This window comes from Scyliorhinus canicula, chromosome 21 (genome assembly GCF_902713615.1).
Source record: "Scyliorhinus canicula chromosome 21, sScyCan1.1, whole genome shotgun sequence".
Taxonomy (NCBI): Eukaryota; Metazoa; Chordata; class Chondrichthyes; order Carcharhiniformes; family Scyliorhinidae; genus Scyliorhinus; species Scyliorhinus canicula.
The window spans coordinates 70,538,722-70,562,075 of record NC_052166.1 but is presented as its reverse complement, the minus strand read 5'-3'; the positions used below and the strand labels follow the sequence as shown (position 1 = coordinate 70,562,075).

General features: G+C 48.5%; 2 protein-coding genes across 5 annotated transcripts in view; one reads left to right on the top strand and one right to left on the bottom strand.

Annotated features, from left to right (window-relative positions):
- The window catches only part of mymk (myomaker, myoblast fusion factor), a 130,273-nt gene extending 111,371 nt beyond the window's left edge, over nucleotides 1-18,902 (bottom strand). The window contains exon 1 of the mRNA XM_038781870.1: nucleotides 18,836-18,902. The gene's annotated coding sequence lies outside the window, so the exon portion shown is untranslated. The remainder of the gene's footprint in view (nucleotides 1-18,835) is intronic.
- Nucleotides 1-23,354, top strand: part of adamtsl2 (ADAMTS-like 2) — a 122,051-nt gene that overhangs the window by 39,918 nt on the left and 58,779 nt on the right. For all 4 annotated transcript variants that reach the window (XM_038781867.1, XM_038781865.1, XM_038781864.1 and 1 more), the window contains 4 exons: nucleotides 3,266-3,411; nucleotides 3,497-3,620; nucleotides 19,096-19,176; nucleotides 20,668-20,843. In XM_038781867.1, coding sequence (XP_038637795.1) covers nucleotides 3,266-3,411; nucleotides 3,497-3,620; nucleotides 19,096-19,176; nucleotides 20,668-20,843 — 527 coding nt within the window. The remainder of the gene's footprint in view (nucleotides 1-3,265; nucleotides 3,412-3,496; nucleotides 3,621-19,095; nucleotides 19,177-20,667; nucleotides 20,844-23,354) is intronic.

Genomic DNA, 23,354 nt, shown 5'->3' with positions numbered 1-23,354 from the left:
AAGGGATCGAAGGAAATGCCGAACAATTATAGGCCGGTTAGTCTTGCGTCAAGTGATGGTCAAATGAGTAGAATCAATCCTGAGATGGGATTGTCCATCAGAAAGGCATGGACTAGGCAAGGATAGGCAGCATGGATTTGTTAAAGGAAGGTCTTGCTTCATAAATTTGATTGAATTCTTTGAGGAAGGGGTGATCAAGTGATAGAAATCAACTTTGAGTTAGCTAAAAATAAGATAGATGAAAGGTTTAATGAAGAAATCCTGGTTGGAAAAATCCTTAAATACTGAAAAGTTATTAACTAAAAGAATATATTAACCATGAGAGTTAGAATAGCTGAATGGCTGGGAATTGATCAGATAAGACTTAAATTTCAGATTTTGCAAGTCGATCAAACTGCTAGACTCTACAAGGTCAAATAGCAGAAAGACCCTTTATGTTAAAGAGCTGGGCTGAGATCCCAGTTCCGTTTCCATGGTAACAAGTCAGCCCATAGTGATAAATCCTGGTAGGAAATGTGTTTCGCTCAAACAATGTTCTGGAAAATTACACCAAATCATTTATCTTTAAAATTGACAGACAGTTTGGTCGAATTGAGTGAATTATAAATTTGTTAAAGCCAATCACGGCTGTAAAGAGGGCAACACTTTAAGATGGTAATCTTCTTAAAAGATCAGTTGTCAGGATGAGAAAACACTTCTTCTTTTCCGGAATCACTCTTGCCTATTTTCTGAAACCTATTCTGCTTGCTTTGCACAATCACCATTTTCTTTTGTTTTAAATCACTGAGTCGTTTTTAGTACCTGTGCATCTTGATTTGAAGAAATTACCACAAACTATTATTGTATTTTGAATTCAACTACTGTATTTGCTAAAGACAATCGATCTGACTAGCTTGCTGCAGGTCTAGTTGGAACTTTCTAAAATGTTGTACTGAAATTGAATCACCAGTAGACACTTTTTTTTTAAAAAGCTGACAAATAAAGTTCCAAATAACTTTGCCAAAAAGTTCAGTCTAGAATCTCCTGTTATTTGGGAACTAAGAGGGGAAAACGCATATCCAGGGTTCCAAATAGAGACACAGATCCATCTTGAAGGTCGTGCAGTAGATGGAGTGTACATGAATTTTAGCAAGGCCTTTGACAAAGTCCCACATGGCAAATTGGTCAAAAAAGTGAAAGCCAATGGGATACAGGGTAATGTAGTAAACTGGATAATGAATTGGCTTAGTAACAGGAAACAAGGGTCATGGTCGATGGCTGTCTTTGCAATTGGAAAGTGGTTTCAAGTGGTTTTCCACAGGGCTCGGTGTTGGAACCCTGACTGTTTATTCGGATGTGAACGTGGGGGGCAGGATTGAGAAATTTGCAGATCTCACAAAGATTGACCAAGTGGTGGGCTGTGTAGAGGATAGCTGTAACCTCCAGAATTTTATAGATGGATTGGTGGAGTGGACGAGTGGCAGATGTATTTTAACACCGAGAACTGTGAGGCCATGCATTTGGGAAGGTTGAACAGCTGTAAGGAGTACACAATAAATGGGAATATATTAAGAGGGGTCGATGAATTGAGAGATCTAGAACCAGGGGACATAGATTCAAGAGCAGGGGCAGAAGGTGTAGAGGGGGCGTGAGGAAGAACTTTTTTATGCAGAGGGTAGTGGGAGCCTTGAATTCACTGCCCAAGTAGGTATTGGAGGCCATAAACCCTTCTTAAAAAGTACCTAGATCTGCACCTTAAGTGCTGTAAGCCAGTGTTCTTCAAAGTCGGGGGCACGACCCGCGGGCGGGTGTCGGGAGGGTCGCGGAGACGTTGTCCGCGGCGCTCCCAATCGCGCAAATCCCCGCGCAGCAGTCGGCTTTTAATAACGCCGGCTGCAAGCGGCCTTTAAAATGGCCACGGACATGTTTTTTAAAAAAGTTGGCCGCATTGCGCATGCGCGCATGATGATCAGCGTGCATTCTGCGAACATATTTTTAAAAATTTGCCCGCATTGCGCATGCGTGCGGATCATCGTGCGTGCATGCGGCCGACTTTTTAAAAACATGTTCGCAGAATGCGCATGCGCGCTGATAATTGGGCACGCATGCGCAGTGCGGCTGCTATTTTTTTTAAAGGTTCAACATTTTGGTTTACAAGTTCTGTAGTGGTATTTATTCATTTATTTTATTCATTTAATTTTTATTTTTTTCATTTATTTTATTAATTTTATTTTTTTACAAGTTCGGGGGGGGCGGTTTATTCATTTTTTCATTTAATTTAGGTTTATTTGATTAAAATTTACAGGAAAAAATATGCAGAACTTTGGACAGATGGAGACTCCATACTTTTCGACACCGGAAGGCTTCACCTTCATCCAACAGGTTCCATTGGAGGAGTGTGTACAAGGGCCAAAGGGACCCAAAACCATTTCCTCCATTTTTGTCAGCAGCAAACAAGGGAAGGGAAGAGAAAATGGTGGGTCGCGAAGGTTGGCCGGCGTGGGTCGCGAAGGTTGGCCGGCGTGGGTCGCGAAGGTTGGCCGGTTGGTAAAAATGGGTCCCTGGAAAAAAAAGTTTGAAGAACCCTGCTGTAAGCTATGGGGTGGGTATAGGAAGGTGGGATTAGAAAGGGCACCTGGGTGTCCTCGGTCTGGCATGGACAAGATGGGCTGAATGGCCTCCTGTGCTGTAACCTTTCTATGGTTTTATGTATGTACAATAATTTGCAAAATATAGTGCATGCATTTCTTTTTATGAAAATAGGGATGTTTGATGCATTTGAATACTTTTCTTTGCTGTACATTATTCTTTTTGTCATTAAACATTTGTTAGTGGGACAACCTATTCCTTTCCAGCAGTGTAAAATACCTGTAACCCAGCCCAGATTGGTCTCGCTTCCTGATTCCCGCTTTAACTTAAAATCCGTCCCCAAATCCATGTTTTGGTCTCTCGGGCTCTGTGGACCGTGCTCAGGACGTTAGTTAATCATCTGAATAATGCCGAGCGTGTTAACAATCTGGACAAATTGGGATAACATCTTCTGGACATTTCAAGGAGTTAAATATCCCATGGTTCCGAAGGGAAAGAGCAGAGGTGTCTTCAGGTGTCTTTGATAACATTCTTCCTCCAGCCAACATCACCAAACATATTGATACATCTCTGCCGCTTGCGGATCTTGTCTAGAAAGTAGTAATTGCACTGAAGTGATTTATTACGTCTGATTTGCTCTGGTTTTTTTCTGAATAAGTCAGTTTATAAATTTGTGTTCTTATTGATTTTTTTGCAGATGATTATGTGCACATTTCAAGCAAACCTTGTGATCTGCAATGTAGTACAGTCGATGGACAGAGACAGCTGATGGTCCCAGCTCGGGATGGAACTTCTTGTAAATACAGGGAATACCGAGGAGTTTGTGTGGCTGGCGGTTGTGAGGTTGTGAACATAACCTGCATAGATGCATTTTAGAAATTTCCAAGCTTGTTGACTTTGTTTCATACTCTCTCCCTGTATCCCACAGCCCATCGGATGTGACGGGGTGCTCTTTTCCACCCAGACTTTAGACAAATGTGGTATCTGCCAGGGCAATGGAAGCAGCTGCACACGAGTTACTGGCAACTACAGGAAGGGGGCATCCTATCTGGGTAAGAATACAACTAAGAACATTAAGAATGAGGAGTAGGACAAAGATGTCCAGGTTAGGTGGGGTTGCGGGGGAGTGGGGCCAGGTCGAGTGCTCATTTTTTTTTTTTTTTGGAGGGTTGGTACAGACTCAATGGGCCGAACAGCCTCCTTCTCCACTGTCGGGATTCTGTAGATGTACCTCAGCTCCACCTTCTGACGCTATCCCCAAATCTCCATAGTGTCCAGAAATCTGTCGATCTCATAAAATTCCTACAGTGCAGAAGGAGCCCATTAGGTCTGCACTGACTCTCGTCCGTCCCCCCCACTCCCATAGCCTAAGCTGCACCTCCCTGGACACATAGGAACAATTTACCATGGTCAATCCACCTAAACTGCACATCTTTGGACTGTGGGAGGAAACCCACGCAGACGCGGGGAGAACGTGCAGACTCCACACAGTCACTCGAGGTCGGATTTGAACCCATATCTCTACAGCTGTGAAGCAGCAGTGCTAACCACTGTGCCCGCATGCCACCCGTTTCCTTAGAGCTGTGAGGCAGCAGCGCTAGCCACTGTGCCACCGTGCCGCCCTGGTTCCCTGGAGCTACGAGGCAGCAGTGCTAACCACTGTGCCTGCATGCCGCCGCGGACCCCTGGAGCTGTGAAGCAGCAGTGCTAACCACCGTGCCAACTCTGGTCCCTGGAGCTGTGAAGCAGCAGCGCTAACCACTGTGCCACCGTGCCACCTGTCTTTTTTAAAATAAATTTAGAGTACACAATTCATTTTTTCCAATTAAGGAGCAATTTAGCATGTTCAATCCACCTACTTTGCACATCTTTGGGTTGAGGGGGCGAAACCCACGCAAACACTGGGAGAATGTGTAAACTCCACACGAACAGAGACCCAGAGCCGGGATCGAACCTGGGAACTCGGCGCCGTGAGGCAGCAGTGCTAACCCACTTCGCCACCGTGGTGCCCCCTCGTGCCGCCTGTCTTGAATACACTGAACGACTGAGCACTCACAGCTGTCTGAGGTTAAGAATTCAAAATATTCACAACCCTTTGATAAAAATTTCTTCAGCTCAGTCCCAAATGTTGATCTCTTTTCCTGAGATTGTGACTGCGTGTTTTAATTTCCTCAGCCAGGAGAAACATCTTCTCAGACACCTTAAGAATTTTAGATATTTCAATTAGATTGCCTCTTATTCTTTTAAACTCCAGGGAATAGACGTTGTCAACTCCGTATCTCCTCATATGATAAACCCCTCACCCAGGAACCAATGTAGTGAATCGTGGTTACCCTCTCTCAAGGGTGAATATCATTTCCTATGTTTAGAGACCAAAATCATGCACACTACTCTTTGAGTAATAATGCCAATTGCCTGTATAATTGTAGTAAGATTTACTTGCACTCATTCCCAATCCTTTGCAATAAAAACCAACATACCTTCACGTTCACCTCCTCTGATAAACATATTATGATGCCCAGATCTTTCGGAATGCAGACGTTCCCCAGTCTCCCCATTCAAAAAAAAATACATTTTTCCAAAGAGGATAACGTCACACTTGCTACACTATTGCATCCAAGCCAGCACAATTTTGTATGTACAAATTGTGCTTGACTTGTGTTTTGATGCGATAACAAGAAAGTTGATGAAGGTGATGTGGTGTACATGGACTTTAACAAGCTTTTCATCAAAGATACAGCATATGGAATAAAAAGGACAGTAAGTAACATTAGGATGCACAATTTGCTGAGTGGCAGGAAGCAGAGTGTACAGATGAACAGTGGCTTTGCAGAATGGAGGACGGCGCCTCTCTCTATCTTTCTCTGCCATTCTCGCTGCGCCTCTCGCTGTGCCCTCCCCCCCCCTCGGATGTTGGCAGGATAGGTGAAGCAGAAAAGATTGATGTGAAATGTTCCAGGGATGAGAAACTAAAATTTATGTGGCTAGGTTGAAGAATCTGAGGCTGTTTGGGGAAGAGAAGTTGAAGATTTGATTCAGATGTTCACAATGATGGGGGAAATGGACAGAGCACAAGGGGAGAAACTGTTCCCATTGGTGGAAAAATGGAGAGATAGCGGACACTGCTTGCAGGTGACTGGTGAAAGAAGCAGCAGCTACAAGTGGTAAGGATCTGGAATACACAATCTGAGAGCTTGGAGAGGCAGATTCTGTTGTTTTAAATTTGTTCATGGGATGTGGGCATGGCTGCCTAGGCCAACAATTGGTGGCACGGTAGCACAGTGGTTAGCAGTGTGGCTTCACAGAGCCAGGGTCCCAGGTTCGATTCCCGCTTGGGTCGCTGTCTGTGTGGAGTCTGCACGTTTCCCCGTGTCTGCCTGGGTTTCCTCCCACAAGTCTCGAAAGATGTGCAGTTAGGTGAATTGGACATTCTGAATTCTCCCTCTCTGTCCCCGAACAGGCGACTAGGGGAATTTCACAGTAACTTCATTGCAGTGTTAATGTAGTGCTACTTGTGACAATAATAAGGATTATTATTATTATGTAAGGATGACAGATTTCCTTCCCTAATGGACATTAGTGAACCAGATGGGTTTTTACAACAATCGACAATGGTTTTGTGGTCATCATTAGACTTTTAATTCCACACTTTTTAAAATTGAATTCAAATTGCACCCTCTGCAATGGCGGGATTCTGGGATCCCAGAAACCCTTGGTTTCTGTTTTAGTTCCAATGGGAAGCCGAGGAGGGGAGCATCCGTCTTCACTCACAGGCAGTGAGCCTGCGGGCACTGGACATGCCAGTGTTCGGGGTGGGGGGGGGGGGGGGGGGGGGGGGGGGGGGGAGAAATGCCACTATGCCACCGCCTCCCCAATGTTAATCTTAAACATTAATCTTAAATGTTTTGAGGGTCTCTGCCTCCACCACCCTTTCCGGCAGCAAGTTCCAGACTCCCACCACCTTCTGGGTGAAAAGGTTTTTCCTCCCATCCGCTCTAAACCTCCTGCCCCTTACCTTAAATCTCTGCCCCCAGTCATTGGTCCCTCCACTAAGGGGCAAAGGTACTTCCTGTCTATTCTATCTGTTCTCCTCATAAGTTTATACATCTCCGTCTCCTCTGCTCTAAGGAAACAGCCCCAATCTGTCTGGTCTGTCCTCATGGACCCAAATCTCTGGAAAGATTTCTTGTTTCTTTTAATACTTTTTAAAAAAATGTACCCAATTCATTTTTTTCAATTAAGGGGCAATTTTAGCGTGGCCAATTCACCTACATAGAACATAGAACAGTACAGCACAGAACAGGCCCTTCGGCCCTCGATGTTGTGCCGAACAATGATCAACCCACGTAACCCGTATACCCGTAACCCAACAATCCCCCCATTAACCTTACACTACGGGCAATTTAGCATGGCCAATCCACCTAACCAGCACATCTTTGGACTGTGGGAGGAAACCGGAGCACCCGGAGGAAACCCACGCGCACACGGGGAGGACGTGCAGACTCCACACAGACAGTGACCCAGCCGGGAATCGAACCTGGGACCCTGGAGCTGTGAAGCATTGATGCTAACCACCATGCTACCGTGAGGCCCCTGCACCTACCCTGCACATCTTTGGGTTGTGGTGGTGAGACCCACGCAGACACGGGGAGAATGTGCAAACTCCACATGGACAGTGACCCAGGGCCAGGATTCGAACCTGGGACCTCAGTTAGGGAGTTTTGAGGGGCGAGGGAGGGAGGGTGGTGATAGTGGGACTGTGCCATCGGAAGAGTGGGGCATGGTTTACACTTGTACGTGGGACATTAAAAAACCCTCACTACAACCAGTATGAGGCCTTTGGCTCTTTGTTCCATGATGTGGGCCAACCACCAATCCCATGCCCCACCCCCCCACCAACCCGCCATGCCCTGACCACACGCACCCAGCTGTGGACATGTGCCCGGGGCTGGGGCCCATCCTCTGGGTAATCAAAAGTTGCCGCTGCGTCTATGGTGCAGCCTCCCGTAGGGTCCAAGCACAGTGTCCATGCATCAAGGTGTGATTGAGATGCTGGGCAATGAGCCCCAACCTACCTGGCCTGCTCACCCACAGGGATCCACTTAGGATTGAGAAGTGCTCACAACCACGATTGGCAATTCCCTATCAGCGATGCTCTTCAGCCACATGGCCAGAGGCCTTCACAGTCAGTGGGAGTTATGGGTGGTCGGTGGGCAGACGTACAGTGACTGCCCCCGGTACAGGAGTTGGCATGGCAGACCCACGTACGTCCACATTCCCCACCCCTACCGTCCTGCAGGCCCCAGCCCCTCTTTCTCCCCCCCCCCCCCCGCCCCCCCGGGAACACTGGCATGTCCAGTGCCCATGGGCTCACTGTCTGTGAGTGAAGACGGATGCTCCCCTCCTCGGCTTCCCACAGCAGCCCATTGCCAGGTTTACATTTTTCAAAAGGAGCATTACTCAGCGCAAGCGTGACCACTTGCTGTGGAGGCCGCTGACTGATGGGAGGCCATTGGATGTGGGATGGCTCCTGTTAATTGTAAGGAAATAAGTGGTGATAATTGGTTTCTCGCCAAGCTACGGCGAGATCCCGAGAGTGGTCTGGTTTCATCACAAACAGTTTGGCACCCGGCGCGGTTCTCATTTTTAGCCTCTCCCGCTGTTCACTGGCCTTGTATCGCTCAAGTGAGAATGCAACTGGGCTGGAGAATCGCACCCCATAACTCCAACCCAGGCAATATCCAGCTAAAACTCCTCTGCACTCTTCCCTGTGCAGTCACATACCTCCTGTAATGTGGATTCCAGAACCGCTCACAATACCAATGTTTTATATAGTTCCAGCACTACCTCCTTGCTCTTAAACTTTAAGTTAGGAGATGAGTTCGCTACAGGATTCCCAGCCTCTGACCTCCTCTTATAACCACAGTATATATGGCTGGTTCTGTTCAGTTTCTGGTCAATGGTAGCCCCCCACACCAATGTTGTGCAGGATTCAGCGATGGTAATGCTATTGAATGTGAAAGGGAGATGGCTAGTTTATCTCTCATTGGAGATCGCTGTTGCCTGATTGGTTAATTATTTGAAGAGAAAGAATTGCAGAACTATGGGGAAAAGGGTGGGAAGTGGGGCAGGTGCAGAGAAATGGCACAAGACACAAACTGGCAGAAAGCCGGCACACAGACAAACTGGCACACAGACAAACTGGCAGAAAGCCGGCACAGAGACAAACTGGCACAGACACAAACTGGCAGAAAGCTGGCAGAGAAACTGGCACAGGCACAAAATGGCAGAAAGCTGGCACAGAGAAACTGGCACAGCCACAAACTGACAGAAATCTGGCACAGATGCGAACTGGCAGAAAGTTGGCACAGACACAAACTGGTAGAAATCTGCCACAGACACAAACTGGCAGAACCAACCCAACTTGCCAATATCCCTCTGTGGCTCTTGCCATTCTGCTTACCACTTACTTTCCCACGTAACTACGTGCTAGCGAGCTTGGATATGTATGTTATACTCTGTTTGCAGACAACACAAATGTTGGTGGAATTACGGATAGCGATGAGGACTGTCAGAGGATACAGCAGGATTTAGATCGTTTGGAGACTTGGGCGGAGAGATGGCAGATGGAGTTTAATCCGGTCAAATGTGAGGTAATGCATTTTGGAAGGTCCAATGCAGGTGGGGAATATACAGTGAATGGTGGAACCCCAAAGAGTATTGACAGTCAGAGAGATCTAGGTGTACAGGTCCACAGGTCATTGAAAGGGGCAACACAGGTGGAGAAGGTAGGCAAGAAGGCATATGGCATGCTTGCCTTCATTGGCCGGGGCATTGAGTATAAAAATTGGCATTCATGTTGCAGCTGTATAGAACCTTAGTTAGGTCACACTTGGAGGATAGTGTTCAATTCTGGTTGCCACACTACCAGAAGGATGTGGAGGCTTTAGAGAGGGTGCAGAAGTGATTTACCAGGATGTTGCCTGGTATGGAGGGCATTGGCTATGAGGAGTGGTCGAATAAACTCTGTTTGTTCTCACTGGAACGACGGAGCTTGAGGGGCGACCTGATAGAGGTCTACAAAATTATGAGGGGCATAGACAGAGTGGATAGTCAGAGGCTTTTCCCCAGGGTAGAGGGGTCAATTACTACGGGGCATAGGTTGAAGGTGTGAGCGGCAAGGTTTAGAGTAGATGTACGAGGCAGGTTTTTTACACAGAGGGTAGTGGGTGCCTGGAACTCGCTGCCAGAGGAGGTGATGGAAGCAGGGACTATAGTGACGTTTAAGGGGCACCTTGACAAATACATGAATAGGATGGGAATAGAGGGATACGGACCCAGAAATTGTAGAAGATTGTAGTTTAGTCGGGCAGCATGGTCGGCACGGGCTTGGAGGGCCGAAGGGCCTGTTCCTGTGCTGTACTTTTCTTTGTTCTTTGGTTCCAACGAGCTCTCTAATTCTGTTGCGGAGTGTGCAGGTGATTTGTTTAAATGCAATATCCCTTTAAATTATTTGCATGATTACACACACGCAGTTATTTGTGGGATTATTTATATGCGTTTATTTATTTTGTGCTTCAGGGAAGGAAATCTGCCATTGTTACCCAGTCTGGCCAACACGTGACTCCAGACCATAGCAATGTGGTTGACTTTTTTTTGTAGTAATTTTTATTGAAAAATGTTGTATTTATGCAACAACGAACCGTAATAAAATACCAACAATAACAATAATGATAGCAATCATAAACATTCGCCCATCCTCAATGAACACCAAAACATATTAACAACAACTTAAATTAAAACAATGTTAAGTTACATAGCCAGGCCTCTTTCGCCTCCTGCACTCCCGGCTCTGCCGCAACTACAAAAATCGAGTCCCCAACCTGGTTTGACTCTGGATCCAACCACCCTCGACACCGTCCCCGCCACCCCCTTCAGAATTCTTCCAGTGCCGGGCATGCACAGAACATATGGGCATGATTCGCTGGACTCCCCGAACACCTGGTGCACCTGTCCTCACCCCCAAAGAACCTACTCAACCTAGTCCCGGACATATGGGCCCGGTGCAGCACCTTGAATTGGATGAGATTAAGCCCCTCTCACGAAGAGGAAGAGTTGACTCTCTCCAAGGCATCCACCCAAGTCCCGTCCTCTATCTGCTCCCCAAGTTCCCCCTCCCATTTAGCCTTCAGCTCCTCCACTGACGACTCCTCCACCTCCTGCATTACCTTATAAATATCAGACACCTTCCCCTCTCCGACCCACACCCCCGAAAGCACTCTGTCCATCGCCCCCCGCGAGGGCAGTAAAGGGAATTCCTCTACCTGTCGCCTAGCAAACGCCTTTACCTGCAAGTATCTGAACATATTCCCTTGGGGGAGCCCAAATTTATCTTCCAGTTCCCCCAGGCCCGCAAACCGCCCATCAATAAACGGGTCCCTCAATTTTCTGATGCCCACCCTATGCCACCCCCTAAATCCCCCATCAGTGTTCCCCGGGATGAACCGATGATTTCCACCTAATGGAGCCTCCATAGAGCCCCTTGTTTTCCCCCCTATGCCGTATCCACTGTCCCCAGATTCTTAGGGTCGCCGCCACCACCGGGCTCGTGGTATACCTCTTAGGAGAGAGCGGCAACGGTGCCGTTACCAAGGCACCCAGGCTCGTACCTCTGCAAGACGCCATCTCCATTCTTCCCCCCCCCCCCCCCCCCCACCCATTTACGCACCATTGACACATTGGCCGCCCAATAATATCCCAAAAGGTTGGGCAGCGCCAGCCCGCCTCTATCCCTCCCTCGCTCCAGAAAAACCCTCTTCACTCTGAGTCCCATGTGCCCACACAAAGCTCAAAATACTGCTCGTCACCCTCCTAAAGAAGGCCCTGGGGATGAAGATGGGCAGGCACTGAAAGAGGAACAAGAACCTCGGCAGCACCGTCATTTTGACGGACTGCACCCTCCCCGCCAACGACAATGGCAGCATGTCCCACCTCTTGAACTCCTCCTCCATCTGATCCACAAGCCTGGTGAAATTATGCTTGTGAAGAGTCCCCCAGTCCCTGGCCACCTGCACCCCCAGGTACCTAAAACTCTCCCCTGCTCTCTTAAGCGGGAGCCTACCAATTCCTTCCTCCTGGTCCCCAGGGTGCACCACAAACGCCTCACTCTTGCCTAGATTTAGTTTATAGCCTGAAAAGGTCCCAAACCCAGCTAGCAGCTCCATCACCCCTGGCATCCCTCCCACCGGGTCCGCCACATACAGTAGCAGGTCAACGGCATACAACGACACCCTATGTTCCTCCCCACCCCGCACCAAACCCCTCCACCTCCCTGAATCCCTCAACGCCATCGCCAACGGCTCGATTGCCAATGCAAACAACAAGGGGGACAGGGGGCAACCCTGCCTGGTCCCTCGGTAAAGCCGGAAGTACTCCGACCTCCTCCCATTCGTGGCCACACACGCCATCGGGGCCTCGTATAGCAGCCTCACCCATCTAATAAACCCGTCACCAAATCCAAACCTCCCCAACACCTCCCACAAGTACCCCCACTCCACTCTATCGAAGGCCTTCTCCGCATCCAGCGCCACCACTATCTCAGCCTCCCCCTCAATCGCCGGCATCATGATGACATTCAACAACCTCCGCACATTCGTGTTCAGCTGCCTTCCCTTAACAAAACCTGTCTGGTCCTCGTGTACAACCCCTGGCACACAGTCCTCTATCCTGGTGGCCAGGATTTTTGCCAGCACCTTGACATCCACATTAAGGAGAGATATGGGCCTGTATGAGCCACACTGCTGGGGGTCCTTGTCCCTCTTTAAGATTAACGAAATCAGCGCCTGTGACATCGTCGGGGGCAAAGTCCCCCCTTCCCACGCCTCATTAAGTGTCCGCACCAGCAAGGGGCCCAGTAGGTCCACCAACATTTTATAAAACTCCACCGGGAACCTATCTGGCCCTGGTGCCTTCCCTGACTGCATCTGCCCGATCCCCTTAACCAGCTCCTCCAGCTCAATCGGTGCCCGCCAATCCCTCCACCTTCTCCTCCTGCACCTTCGGGAAAGATAGCCCGTCGAGAAACCTCTCCATTCCCCTCCTCTCCACCGTTGTCTCCGACCGGTACAGTTCCCCGTAAAAGTCCTTGGAGACCTCATTCACCTCTACCCCCTTCTGCACCACATTCCCACTCTTGTCTCTCACTTCAGCAATTTCCTTAGCCGCATCCCGCTTACGGAGCTGATGAGCCAGCACCCTACTCACCTTTTCACCATGTTCATACACTGCCCCTTGTGCCTTCCTCCACTGTGCCTCTGCCTTTCTAGTGGTCAGCAAATCAAATTTAGCCTGTAGACTGTGCCTCTCCCCCAACAGTCCCTCCTCTGGTGTCTCCGCGTACCTCCTATCTACCTCCAGCATCTTCCCCACCAGTCTATCCCTCTCGCTCCTCTCCCTGTGTGCCTGGATGGATATCAGCTCCCCACGAATCACTGCCTTCAGGGCTTCCCAGACCATCGCCCCCTGGACCTCCCCCGTATCATTCACCTCGAGGTACCCCTCAATACCTGCCCGGACCCTCCGCCAACAACCCCACATCCAACCGCCACAACGGGCGCTGGTCCCGCACCTCCCCCATCTCCAACTCCCATCTAATGCGGAGCGTGGTCGGAGATTGCAATGGCCGAATATTCGGCCTCCTCCACTCTCGGAATCAGTCCCCTACTCACCACGAAGAAGTCTATCCGAGAATAAACCCTATGTACGTGGGAGAAGAAAGAGTACTCGCGTGCCCTCGGCCTCACAAACCTCCATGGGTCCACCCCTCCCATCTGGTCCATAAACCCTCTCAGTACCTTGGCCGCCGCCTGCCTCCTACCCGTACTTGAACTGGACCGATCCAGTGAAGGATCCAACACCGTATTGAAGTCCCCCCCCCCCCCATAATCAGACCTCCCGCCTCTAGATCTGGGACCCGTCCCAGCATACGCCTCATAAAGCCCGCATCGTCCCAATTTGACACTAGCAAGTACCACCTTCTCTCCCTGTAGCCTGCCCCTAACCATAACATACCTACCCCCCTTATCCGCCACCACCTCAGATGCCTCAAACAACACATTTTTCCCCACCAGAATCGCCACTCCCCGGTTCTTCACATCCAACCCAGAGTGGAAAACCTGCCCCACCCACCCCTTCCTCAGACGGACCTGGTCCGCCACCTTCAGTTGGGTCTCCTGAAGAATTGCAACATCTGCCTTTAGCCCCCTCAGATGAGCCCCCTCAGGTGAGCAAGTACCCTCGACCGCTTCACCGGCCCATTCAATCCTCTCGCACTCCAGGTGACCAACCGGATCAGAGGGCGTCCCGCCCCCCTCCCCCGTCGACTAGCCATAGCCCGTCGACTGCCCGCCCCAGTCCCCACGGCGACAACACCTCACCTCTGTCCCACCAGCTCCTTCCTGACACTGCCAGCAGCAACCCGGTATTCTCCTCCCCCCCCCCGCCCCCCCCCCCCCCCCCCCCCCCCCCCCCCCCCCAAGGCTAGGATCCCTCCTAGCCGCGAACCGTCCTCATTGTACTTCCGTGGGTCAGCTAACTTCTGCTGACCCCGGAAACTCCCGCCAATAACCCGACCCCTCCCAAAGTGGGATCATCCCCCATCCTGTCCCTCCTCCAGGCATCGCTCCAGCGCGGGGAAGAACCAGTTAAGGCCCTCCCCGTCATCGTCTCCATCCCCCAGCCCCGCAACGCGGGAAACCAGAGGAATGCCCGCGCTTTCGCACTGCCCCACCACACCCTTCTGACGCAGCTCCCAAATACCAGCCCCACTCCATACCCCCAGCCCGATATTGAATACAACAAACACCCCAACCCCCCCCCCCCCCCCGCAAGATACAAAACTCAAACAGTGCCCCCCCAACAAAAAACAGAACAACACCCCAATAAATAACCATATCAAAATTACAAAAGTACAGGAAAAGAGAACACAGCAACAGCAGAAACCAGCAATAAAGCATTACAACCGACCCCGCAACCCCCAACCCCTAGTTCGAGTCCAGTTTCTCCGTCCACACGAAGGCCCACGCCTCCTCCGGGGAATCAAAATAATAATGCCGGTCCAAATAAGTTGCGCACAGGCTGCAACATTCCAAACTTTTTCATCTTCTTGTAGAGCACCTCCTTCGTCTGATTAAACCCGGACCGCCGCTTAGCCACCTCCGCACTCCAATCCTGGTAGATCCGTGCTACCCCATTCTCCCAATTGCTGCTCTTCACCTTCTTGGCCCAGCGCAGCGCACACTCCCGATCACTGAACCGGTGGAACCTCACCAGCACCGCACGCGGGGGTTCATTCTCCTTAGGCCTCCTGGCCAGTACTCTGTGCGCTCCCTCCAGCTCCAAAGGCAGATGGAAAGACCCGGCCCCCACTAGCGAGTTCAGCATCGTGGCCACGTAGGTTGTCAGATTCGACCCCTCCAGCCCCCCCTCAAGGCCCAAGATCCTCAGATTTTTCCGCCTCATGCGGTGATCAAGCTCCTCGAAGCGGTCTTGCCACTTCTTGTGGAGTGCCTCGTGCCCCTCCACCTTACTCATGAGGACCACGGTCTCCTCCTCTCGTTCAGTGGCCTGCGCCTGGATGGCAGCACCCTGGGTCGTCTGAATCTCCGAGAGCTTTTTATTCGTTTCCTGCAGAGATCTCAGCACCTCAGCCTTGAAATCTGCAAAACAGCGCAGGAGAGCAGCTTGCTGCTCCTGGGCCCACTGCTTCCACTCCTCTGGTGCTCCGCCGGCCGCCATCTTGGATTCCTTCCACTGTTTTTTCTGGGGAGCTGCTGCCGTTTCTTCCCCCTTTCCACTCCGAGTTCAAGTCATGAAATGCGGAGAAAGTCGATCAGCACACCTTCTCCCACCGGGAGACGTCGAAAAAATTCCGTTTTGGGCTCTGAAAAGAGCCGAAAAGTCCGTTTGAATCGGGAGCTCCCAAATGTGCGGCTTCCTACGTCATCGCCGCCACCGGAAGTCCGATGGCTTTTTTAACAAACCATTTTATTGAGGTATTAAGCATATAGAAAAAGTGACATTGTACAGTACAAAAAAAAAGAAGTAGCGAACCTCTCAAGGCGATCTTTACTTTCTCTGGGCCATGAAAGCTCGGCATGTCTCCCCTAGAAACTACCCTGTCCTGCCTCCCCTTCGGCGGGAGACATGGGAAGGACGGCACCAGTCGGCGTACAAAATCCCTCACCTGCAAGTATCTAAATTCATTCCCTCTCGCCAGCCCAAACTTCCACTCGTGCTCGGAAAGCTCCCTTCCAGGAACAGATCCCCCATCCTTACAATCCCCGCCCTCCTCCACAGTCGATACCCCCGTCTATGTTCCCCGGGGCAAATCGGTGGATGCCGCAGATTGGGGTCCACACCGATGCTCTTACCTCCCCTACATGACTCCTCCACTGGCCCCAGATCCGAAGAGCCGCCACCACTCTCTGGCTGGTGGAGTACCGTGCTGGCGGAAGTGGCAGAGGCTCCGTGACCAGGGCTGCTAAGCTAGTGCCCCTGCACGAAGCAGCCTCCATCCACTCCCAAACCCGACCCCGCACCCACCATCCATTTCCTTATCGTTGCTATGTTGGCCGCCCAGTAATAATTGCTGAAGTTCAGCAACGCCAGCCCCCCTTCTCCTCTGCTCCTTTCAAGCATCACCCTCTTCACCCACGGGGACTTCCCTGCCCATACAAATCCCAGAATAATTTTATTCAGCCTCTTAAAGAAGGACCGCGGGATAAAGATGGGGAGACACTGAAAAACAAACAAGAACCGCAGGAGAATCATCATCTTAACAGTCTGCACTTCCTCGCCAATGACAGCGGGAGCGCATCCCACCTCCGGACCTCCTCCCTCACTCGTTCCACCAGTCGGCACAGGTTGAGCTTATGCAACCTGCCCCAGTCCCGTGCCACCTGAATCCCCAAATATCGGAAACTCTCCCCCACTAGCCTGAACAGCAACCCCTTCAGCCTACTCTCCTGCCCCCTCGCCTGAATTACAAACAACTCGCTCTTGGCCATATTCAGTTTGTATCCGGAGAACCGGCCAAATTCCCCCAGGGTTGCCATCCCCACCATTGGGTCCGATACGTATAACGGCAGATCATCCATGTATTACGAGACTCTATGTTCCACACACACACACACACCCCCCCCCACCCCGGCTCTATGGCCAGCGCAAAGAGCAGTGGGGAGAGAGGGTAGCCCTGTCTTGTCCCACGGTGTAGTCCAATGTCGTCCTGTTCGTCCTTGCGCTCGCCTCCGGGGCCTGATACAATAGCCTAACCCATTCGATGAACCCCACCCCGAACCCGAACCGTCCTAGTACCTCCCACAGATAATCCCACTCAGCCCGGTCAAAAGCCTTTGCAGCATCCATGGCTACCACTATCTCTACCTCCCTACTCTCTGGGGGCATCATAATCATGTTGAGAAGCCTTCTTATGTTGGCCACCAGCTGCCTCCCCTTAACAAACCCGGTTTGGTCCTCCACAATTACATCCGGTACACAGTCCTCAATTCTGGTCGCCAAAATATTGGCCTGTAACTTGGTGTCTGCGTTGATCAACGAGATCGGCCTGTATGGTCCACAGGCCTCCGGGTCCTTATCCCGTTTCAGAATGAGCGAGATGGTGGCCTGCGACATCATCGGGGGTAAACTCCCTCTGTCTCTTGCCTCGTTAAAGACCCTGACCAGCAACGGCCCCACTATCCCAGCAAATTTTTTGTAAAACTCCACCGGATACCCGTCCGGCCCCGGGGCTTTACCCGACTGCATGACCTTCAGGCCCCCCAGTACCTCTTCGATCCTGACCAGGGCCCCCAGTCCGTCCACCAACCCCCTCCCCACTCTTGGGAAGGTCAGTCCGTCCAGGAATCGCCTCAACCCTCCCGGTCCACCGGGTGGTTCCAAAGTGTACAGCTTCCTATAAAAGTCCCTGCAGACCTTGTTCAGCCCTGCTGGATCACCCACTAGATTGCCTTCCCCATCCACTACCCTCCCTATTTCCCTAGCTGCTTCCCTCTTCCTCAGTTGTTGTGCAACATTCTACTGGCCTTCTCCCCATCCTCATAAATCGCGCATTTTACCTTTCTAAGCTGCTCTACAGCCTTGCCTGTAGATCAGCCATCCCCTTTCCTTGGATAGCCCCCCCAGCCATGTGTCGCGCTTCCTCTGGCCCGCCTCCTGGCTGGCTCCACCCATGACCTCCTCACTGTTACCATGCCCAGTTTCCATCCCCGTCAGCAGAACAACCCCCCCCCCCTTTAGCAACACCATCCTATCACCTAACCCTGCTGCTCAAATCTAACTATATGGACACCCCCCACCTCGGCCCCCGTTGACTCGCTGAATGTGGTTGACTCTTAACTGCCCGCTGCAGTGGTCTGGCAAGCCACTCAGTTCAGTGACAATTAGGGATGGACAACAATGCTGGCCTTGCCAGGGATGTCCACATCGCATGAAAGAATAAAAGAACAACTTGTCTCCAGCCTGCACAGAAACTTTCAGCTTGCTTTGCATTGCAGAGTTTAGAGAGAACATTGCCCCATTCCTTCATCTAAGGCATCAGTATAAATCGTTATAAATTATTTGGTGCACAGTCTGTTATTATGTTGGAGAGCTTCAAATAGCTGGAAGCAATCTGTAGCAAAGCTGCCTGCTGTGAGATACATGCGAACGTTTACGTTGGAGTTCACGCTGTTCAGCGAGGGTGCGGAGGAGATTTACCTGGATCAGGGCCGGAACGTTTCAGCTGTGAAGAGAGGCTGGTAAGGCTGGGGCTGTTTTCCTTGGAGCAGAGAGGGCTGCTGGAGGAACCTGAGTGAGGTGTATAAAATTATATGGGACCTTGATAGGATGGGTAGGAAGGAACCTTTTTCCTTTGTGGGGGAATCAATAACTGGGGGCATAGATGACAATAATCTTTCTTCGTGTCGCAAGTAGGCATACATTAACACCGTAGTGAAGTACTGTGAAAATCCCCTAGTCGCCACACTCCAGCGCCAAGGAGCAGGAGATTTGGGGGGAATGTGAGGAAAACCTTTTTCACCCAGAGATTGCGTTAGTGTTGCTGGTTCAAACATTCTTTTCATTACTGTTTGTCATTTTTCTCCTTTCCTCCCTAATCAGCCATGGATAAGTGACCTTTCTTCCTGTGGATCTGGATAGTGTTCGCACTATAATTTTACCACAAAAATATCTGAGCCTGATCCTTTCTCACCTCTGCATTTTTCAGAAGAGGTCCGTCCCCATTTTGGTAGAGAGAATCTATCGGGTGTGCTGCAGGCCTCGAGCCTGATACTTGTGTCTCCGCATTCTTGAAAATCCGTCATCTGAATTTTCCCCTCCCATTTTTTTTTTACATTTTTACGGTCAGTTTTACCAGTTAATCCTCTTAGTATCTGGAGTTTGTGCTGTGCCATAGGTTACTTGCTGATTGACATGGACTTTGATATGAAAATTTATTAAACTGTTTCCTAGGTTATTCCCTAATAACCCACATTCCAGTTGGTGCAACAGATATCCAAATAATTGAAAGAAAAAAGTCAGATGATGTTTTGGGTATGTAAAAAAGCATTTGAAGTTATCAATGTTATTTTCCTTATTATGCGTTTGTCTTGTCTGCTCGTACTGATTAATGTAATGCTGTATTTGCTTGCCCCAATGTGGTATCAATGTAATCTTGTACATTATTCATCTCTGTTAGCACCAACCATTCTGATTTGAATATTTTAATACATTCCATATTGAATATAAAATATTGTTTTGTGCAATATTGTCATGATTCTAGCTTGGAAATGCAGCATAATCTGTAAAGAATGGAGTTGTAGGCAGCCAAGAAATATTTATATTCCCATGATCAAGGATGGCTGATTTTAAAAAGTGAACCATAACAGACATAGCTAGTATTTCATGGTTCCTTGTAAAGTATTCTTTACTCCACTTGGTAAGATTGTTTTACAGACACTTGTAATAGTGGCAGTAAATATCCAATATTCCAGAGGCTATTGTTAAATGTGTGGATCCAGTGAGAGACTGACACACATTAACTGCCTCCCAAAGAAGAAATCTTGTCTCACTGGATTCACAACACTGATAGGAGCAATTTAGCTCCCTGTGTTTGTGCTAATATTTTTACTAGAATAATCCTGCATCTTCCACTGCTTCAAAGACTTATCCAGTTTTCCCTCGGAATATCCAGTAATTTCTGCTTTAAACGCTCCAGATTTGGGGCCTCACGGTAGCATGGTGGTTAGCATCAATGCTTCACAGCTCCAGGGTCCCAGGTTCGATTCCCGGGTGGGTCACTGTCTGTGTGGAGTCTGCACGTCCTCCCCGTGTGTGCGTGGGTTTCCTCCGGGTGCTCCGGTTTCCTCCCACAGTCCAAAGATGTGCGGGTTAGGCGGATTGGCCATGCTAAAATTGCCCGTAGTGTAAGGTTAATGGGGGGATTGTTGGGATACGGGTTACGTGGGTTTAAGTAGGGTGATCATTGCTCGGCACAACATCGAGGGCCGAAGGGCCTGTTCTGTGCTGTACTGTTCTATGTTCTATTTAACTGGAGATATTGGGGTGGAATTTCTATAGGCAATCTCACGATCTCTGGCTTTTGATGTAACAGAATTCTATATTTTTCTAAATGTTTTGCAATGTCTCAGTCGGAGAATGCCAGCTCACAGACTACCCCATTATTCTCAAACCTTTAGACATGCTAAATTGCAACAGCTTTAATATTTACTTGTTTCACTGTCTCCTACTCCCCTAAGAGATGTCATTATTGTTGTTCCTCTACCCTCAAAATAGAATTCAAGATGAGCATGAACACACAGTCTCTTTTCTGTGTTGTCACTGGTAGCCGTTTGTTCACGAACTGGCTTGCTGGTCCGTTTTAAAGACCGATTTAATTCACCCGTGTCTAGAATTTCAGGCTCTGGAGGCAAGCCTCACAGTATCATAGGTTTGGTATTGTTTTTCTTTAACGAAATCTAAAGCAGTGGCAGTGACATGCTGTAAGAAAGATGAGTTTTATCTGTACTTTTATTTACCTTCCAGCTGTTGCTGATGAGTCTGGGAACTTTTTTGTGAATGGCAATTTAAAAGTAGACGGTTCAAGAAACTTCCACCTTGCAGGCACCGTTTTTAAATATAGGAGACCAATGGATGTTTATGAAACTGGTATTGAATACATTGTGGCTCAAGGACCGACAGATCTGGGAGTTAATATTCTGGTATAACCACAATTATTTCAAATGTAAATCTCATTTTGATTCAAGTAAATGTGCAGAATGAACTTCTATAGTAATAATAGCACTATGACTTGTAAGATTTCAATACTTTACACTTTTTCTCCTGAAAAAGCACTCTATGCTGTTTAGATGAATGAAAGGCAATCTTATTCAAATATATAAGATCCTTTAGCAGTCATCCTGCCAAGTCCCCTCAGAATCTCATGGATGCAGGTGCAACCTATCCAACTTCTCTTCATGGGCTGACCCCAACATCCCAAAAATCATTCAAATTAACCTTCTCTGAACTGGTTCAAATGCATTCTTTCCTTTCTTAAAATAAGGAGACCAGAACTGTACCCAGTATTCCAGATGTATTTTCATTAATACCCTATACAACTGTAACAAAGCTTTCATATTCCGTTCTCTTTGCAATAAATGACAACTTTCTATTTGTGTTCTTAATAACATGCTGTACCTGCATGTTAACTTTTCCTGATTCGCGTACCAGTAATTCCCAGATTCCCCTCTACCTCCGAGTTCTGCAATCACTTCCATTTAAATAATAAAATTCATGTTTTCTCACATCATACTCCCATCTGTAAATTTGTGCCCACTCACCAAACCTATCTATGTCCCTTTGCAGACTCCTAATTTCCTCTTCACAACTTACTTGCCAATCTAACTTTGTGTCATCAGCAAAGTTAGCAACCAGACAGTTGGTCCCACCATCCAAGTCATTAATATCGATTGTGAATAGTTGAGGCCCCAGCTCACTTGCTACATTTTGCCAAACTGAAAATGACTGATTTATGTTTCCCATTAGCTAGCCAATCCCCTATGCGTGCTATTATATTGCCCCCTTACACCATGAGCTCTGATTTTGTGTAGTGTCATGGCCGTCTGGTAATCCAAGTACAGCACATCCACAAGTTCCCCTTTATCCACATTGCTTGTTACTTGCTCAGAGAACTCTAATAAATTAGTCAACCACTATTTCCCTTTCAGAAACCATGTTGACTTTTCCTGGCTGCTATAATAGGTTTCAGCATTTTCCTGATGACAGATGTTAAGCTAACTGGCATGCAGTTTCTGTCTCCTTTATAACTTGCATTGAGGTGTTACATTTGCTATTTCCAATCTGATAGGACCATTCCAGAATCTAAGGAATTTTGGAAAATTAAAACCAATGCATCTACTATCACAGCAGTTATTTACTTTAATACCCCAGGATGAGGCCCATCAGGCCTCGGCGATTTGTCAGCTTTTGGTCGTAATAATTTTCTCAGTACCCTTTCCCTGATTATTGTAATTTAAGTTGCTCCCCCCACCCCCCTTTTCATCTCAATCACACTTATTTATGGGATTTTATTTGTAAACTCTACCACTAGTACAGATAGGCAAAATCTGTTCAATTCATCTGCCATTTCCTTATTTTCCATTTCAATTCCCTAGACTCCGTCTATAAAGGACCAATGTTCACTTTACCTTTTATTTTTTAAATACTTGTAGAAACTCTTACTTGCTGTTTTTATATTTCTAGCAAGTTTTCCCTCATTCTTTGGAAATTCTTTGCTGTTTTTAATACTCTGTCCAATCTTCTAACCTGCCAGTGATCTTGCAGAATTGCACATTAGTTCTTTCAATTTGATACTACCTTTAACCTTCAGTAGTTAACTATGGATAGTATGTTCATAAGACATAAGAGCAGAATTAGGCCACTCGGCCCATTGATACTCCGCCATTCAATCATGGCAGATATGTTGCTCATCCTCATTCTCCTGCCTTCTCCCCATAACTCTGATCCCCTTATTAATCCAAATCCCATCTATCTCTCGTCTTAAAGACGCTCAGTCCTTCCCCTAGAGTCTTTCTTTCTCACTGCAATGTATCTTTGCTGAGTGTTTAGTAAAACTCATGAAATGTCTGCCACTTCATCTCTATAGACTTATCCCTTAACCTAATTTTCCAGTTCAATTTAGCCAGCTCTGTCTTCATACCCTCATAATTGCCTTTATACCCACTCCTCTCCCTCGAATGTGAAATTCAATCGCGTTATGATCACTGCTACCCAGAGGCAGCTTTTGCAAGAGGCCATTGATCTTGTCTCATTTCATACCACCAGATCTAGAATAGCCTGCTCTCTGGTTGGTTATAGCATGTGCTGTTCTAAGGAATTGTCTCAAATACTCTATAATCCCATTTTCTAGACTACATTTGACAATGTGATTGGCCCAATCTATGTATAGGTTAAAATCAACCATGATGAACTTACTCACAAATCCCCATTATTTCCTCCTGTATGATATGTCCTGCAATGTGGCTGCTGTTAGGAACCTGTAAACTACTTGCACAAATGACATCTTGGGCGGGATTCTCCGACCCCCCCCCGCCGGGTTGGAGAATCACCGGGGGGCAGCGTGAATCCCGTCCTGTCGGCAGCCGAATTCTCCGGCGCGGAGATTTGGCGGGAGCGGGAATCACGCGGTCGGCGGCCGCTTGCAGCAGCCCCCC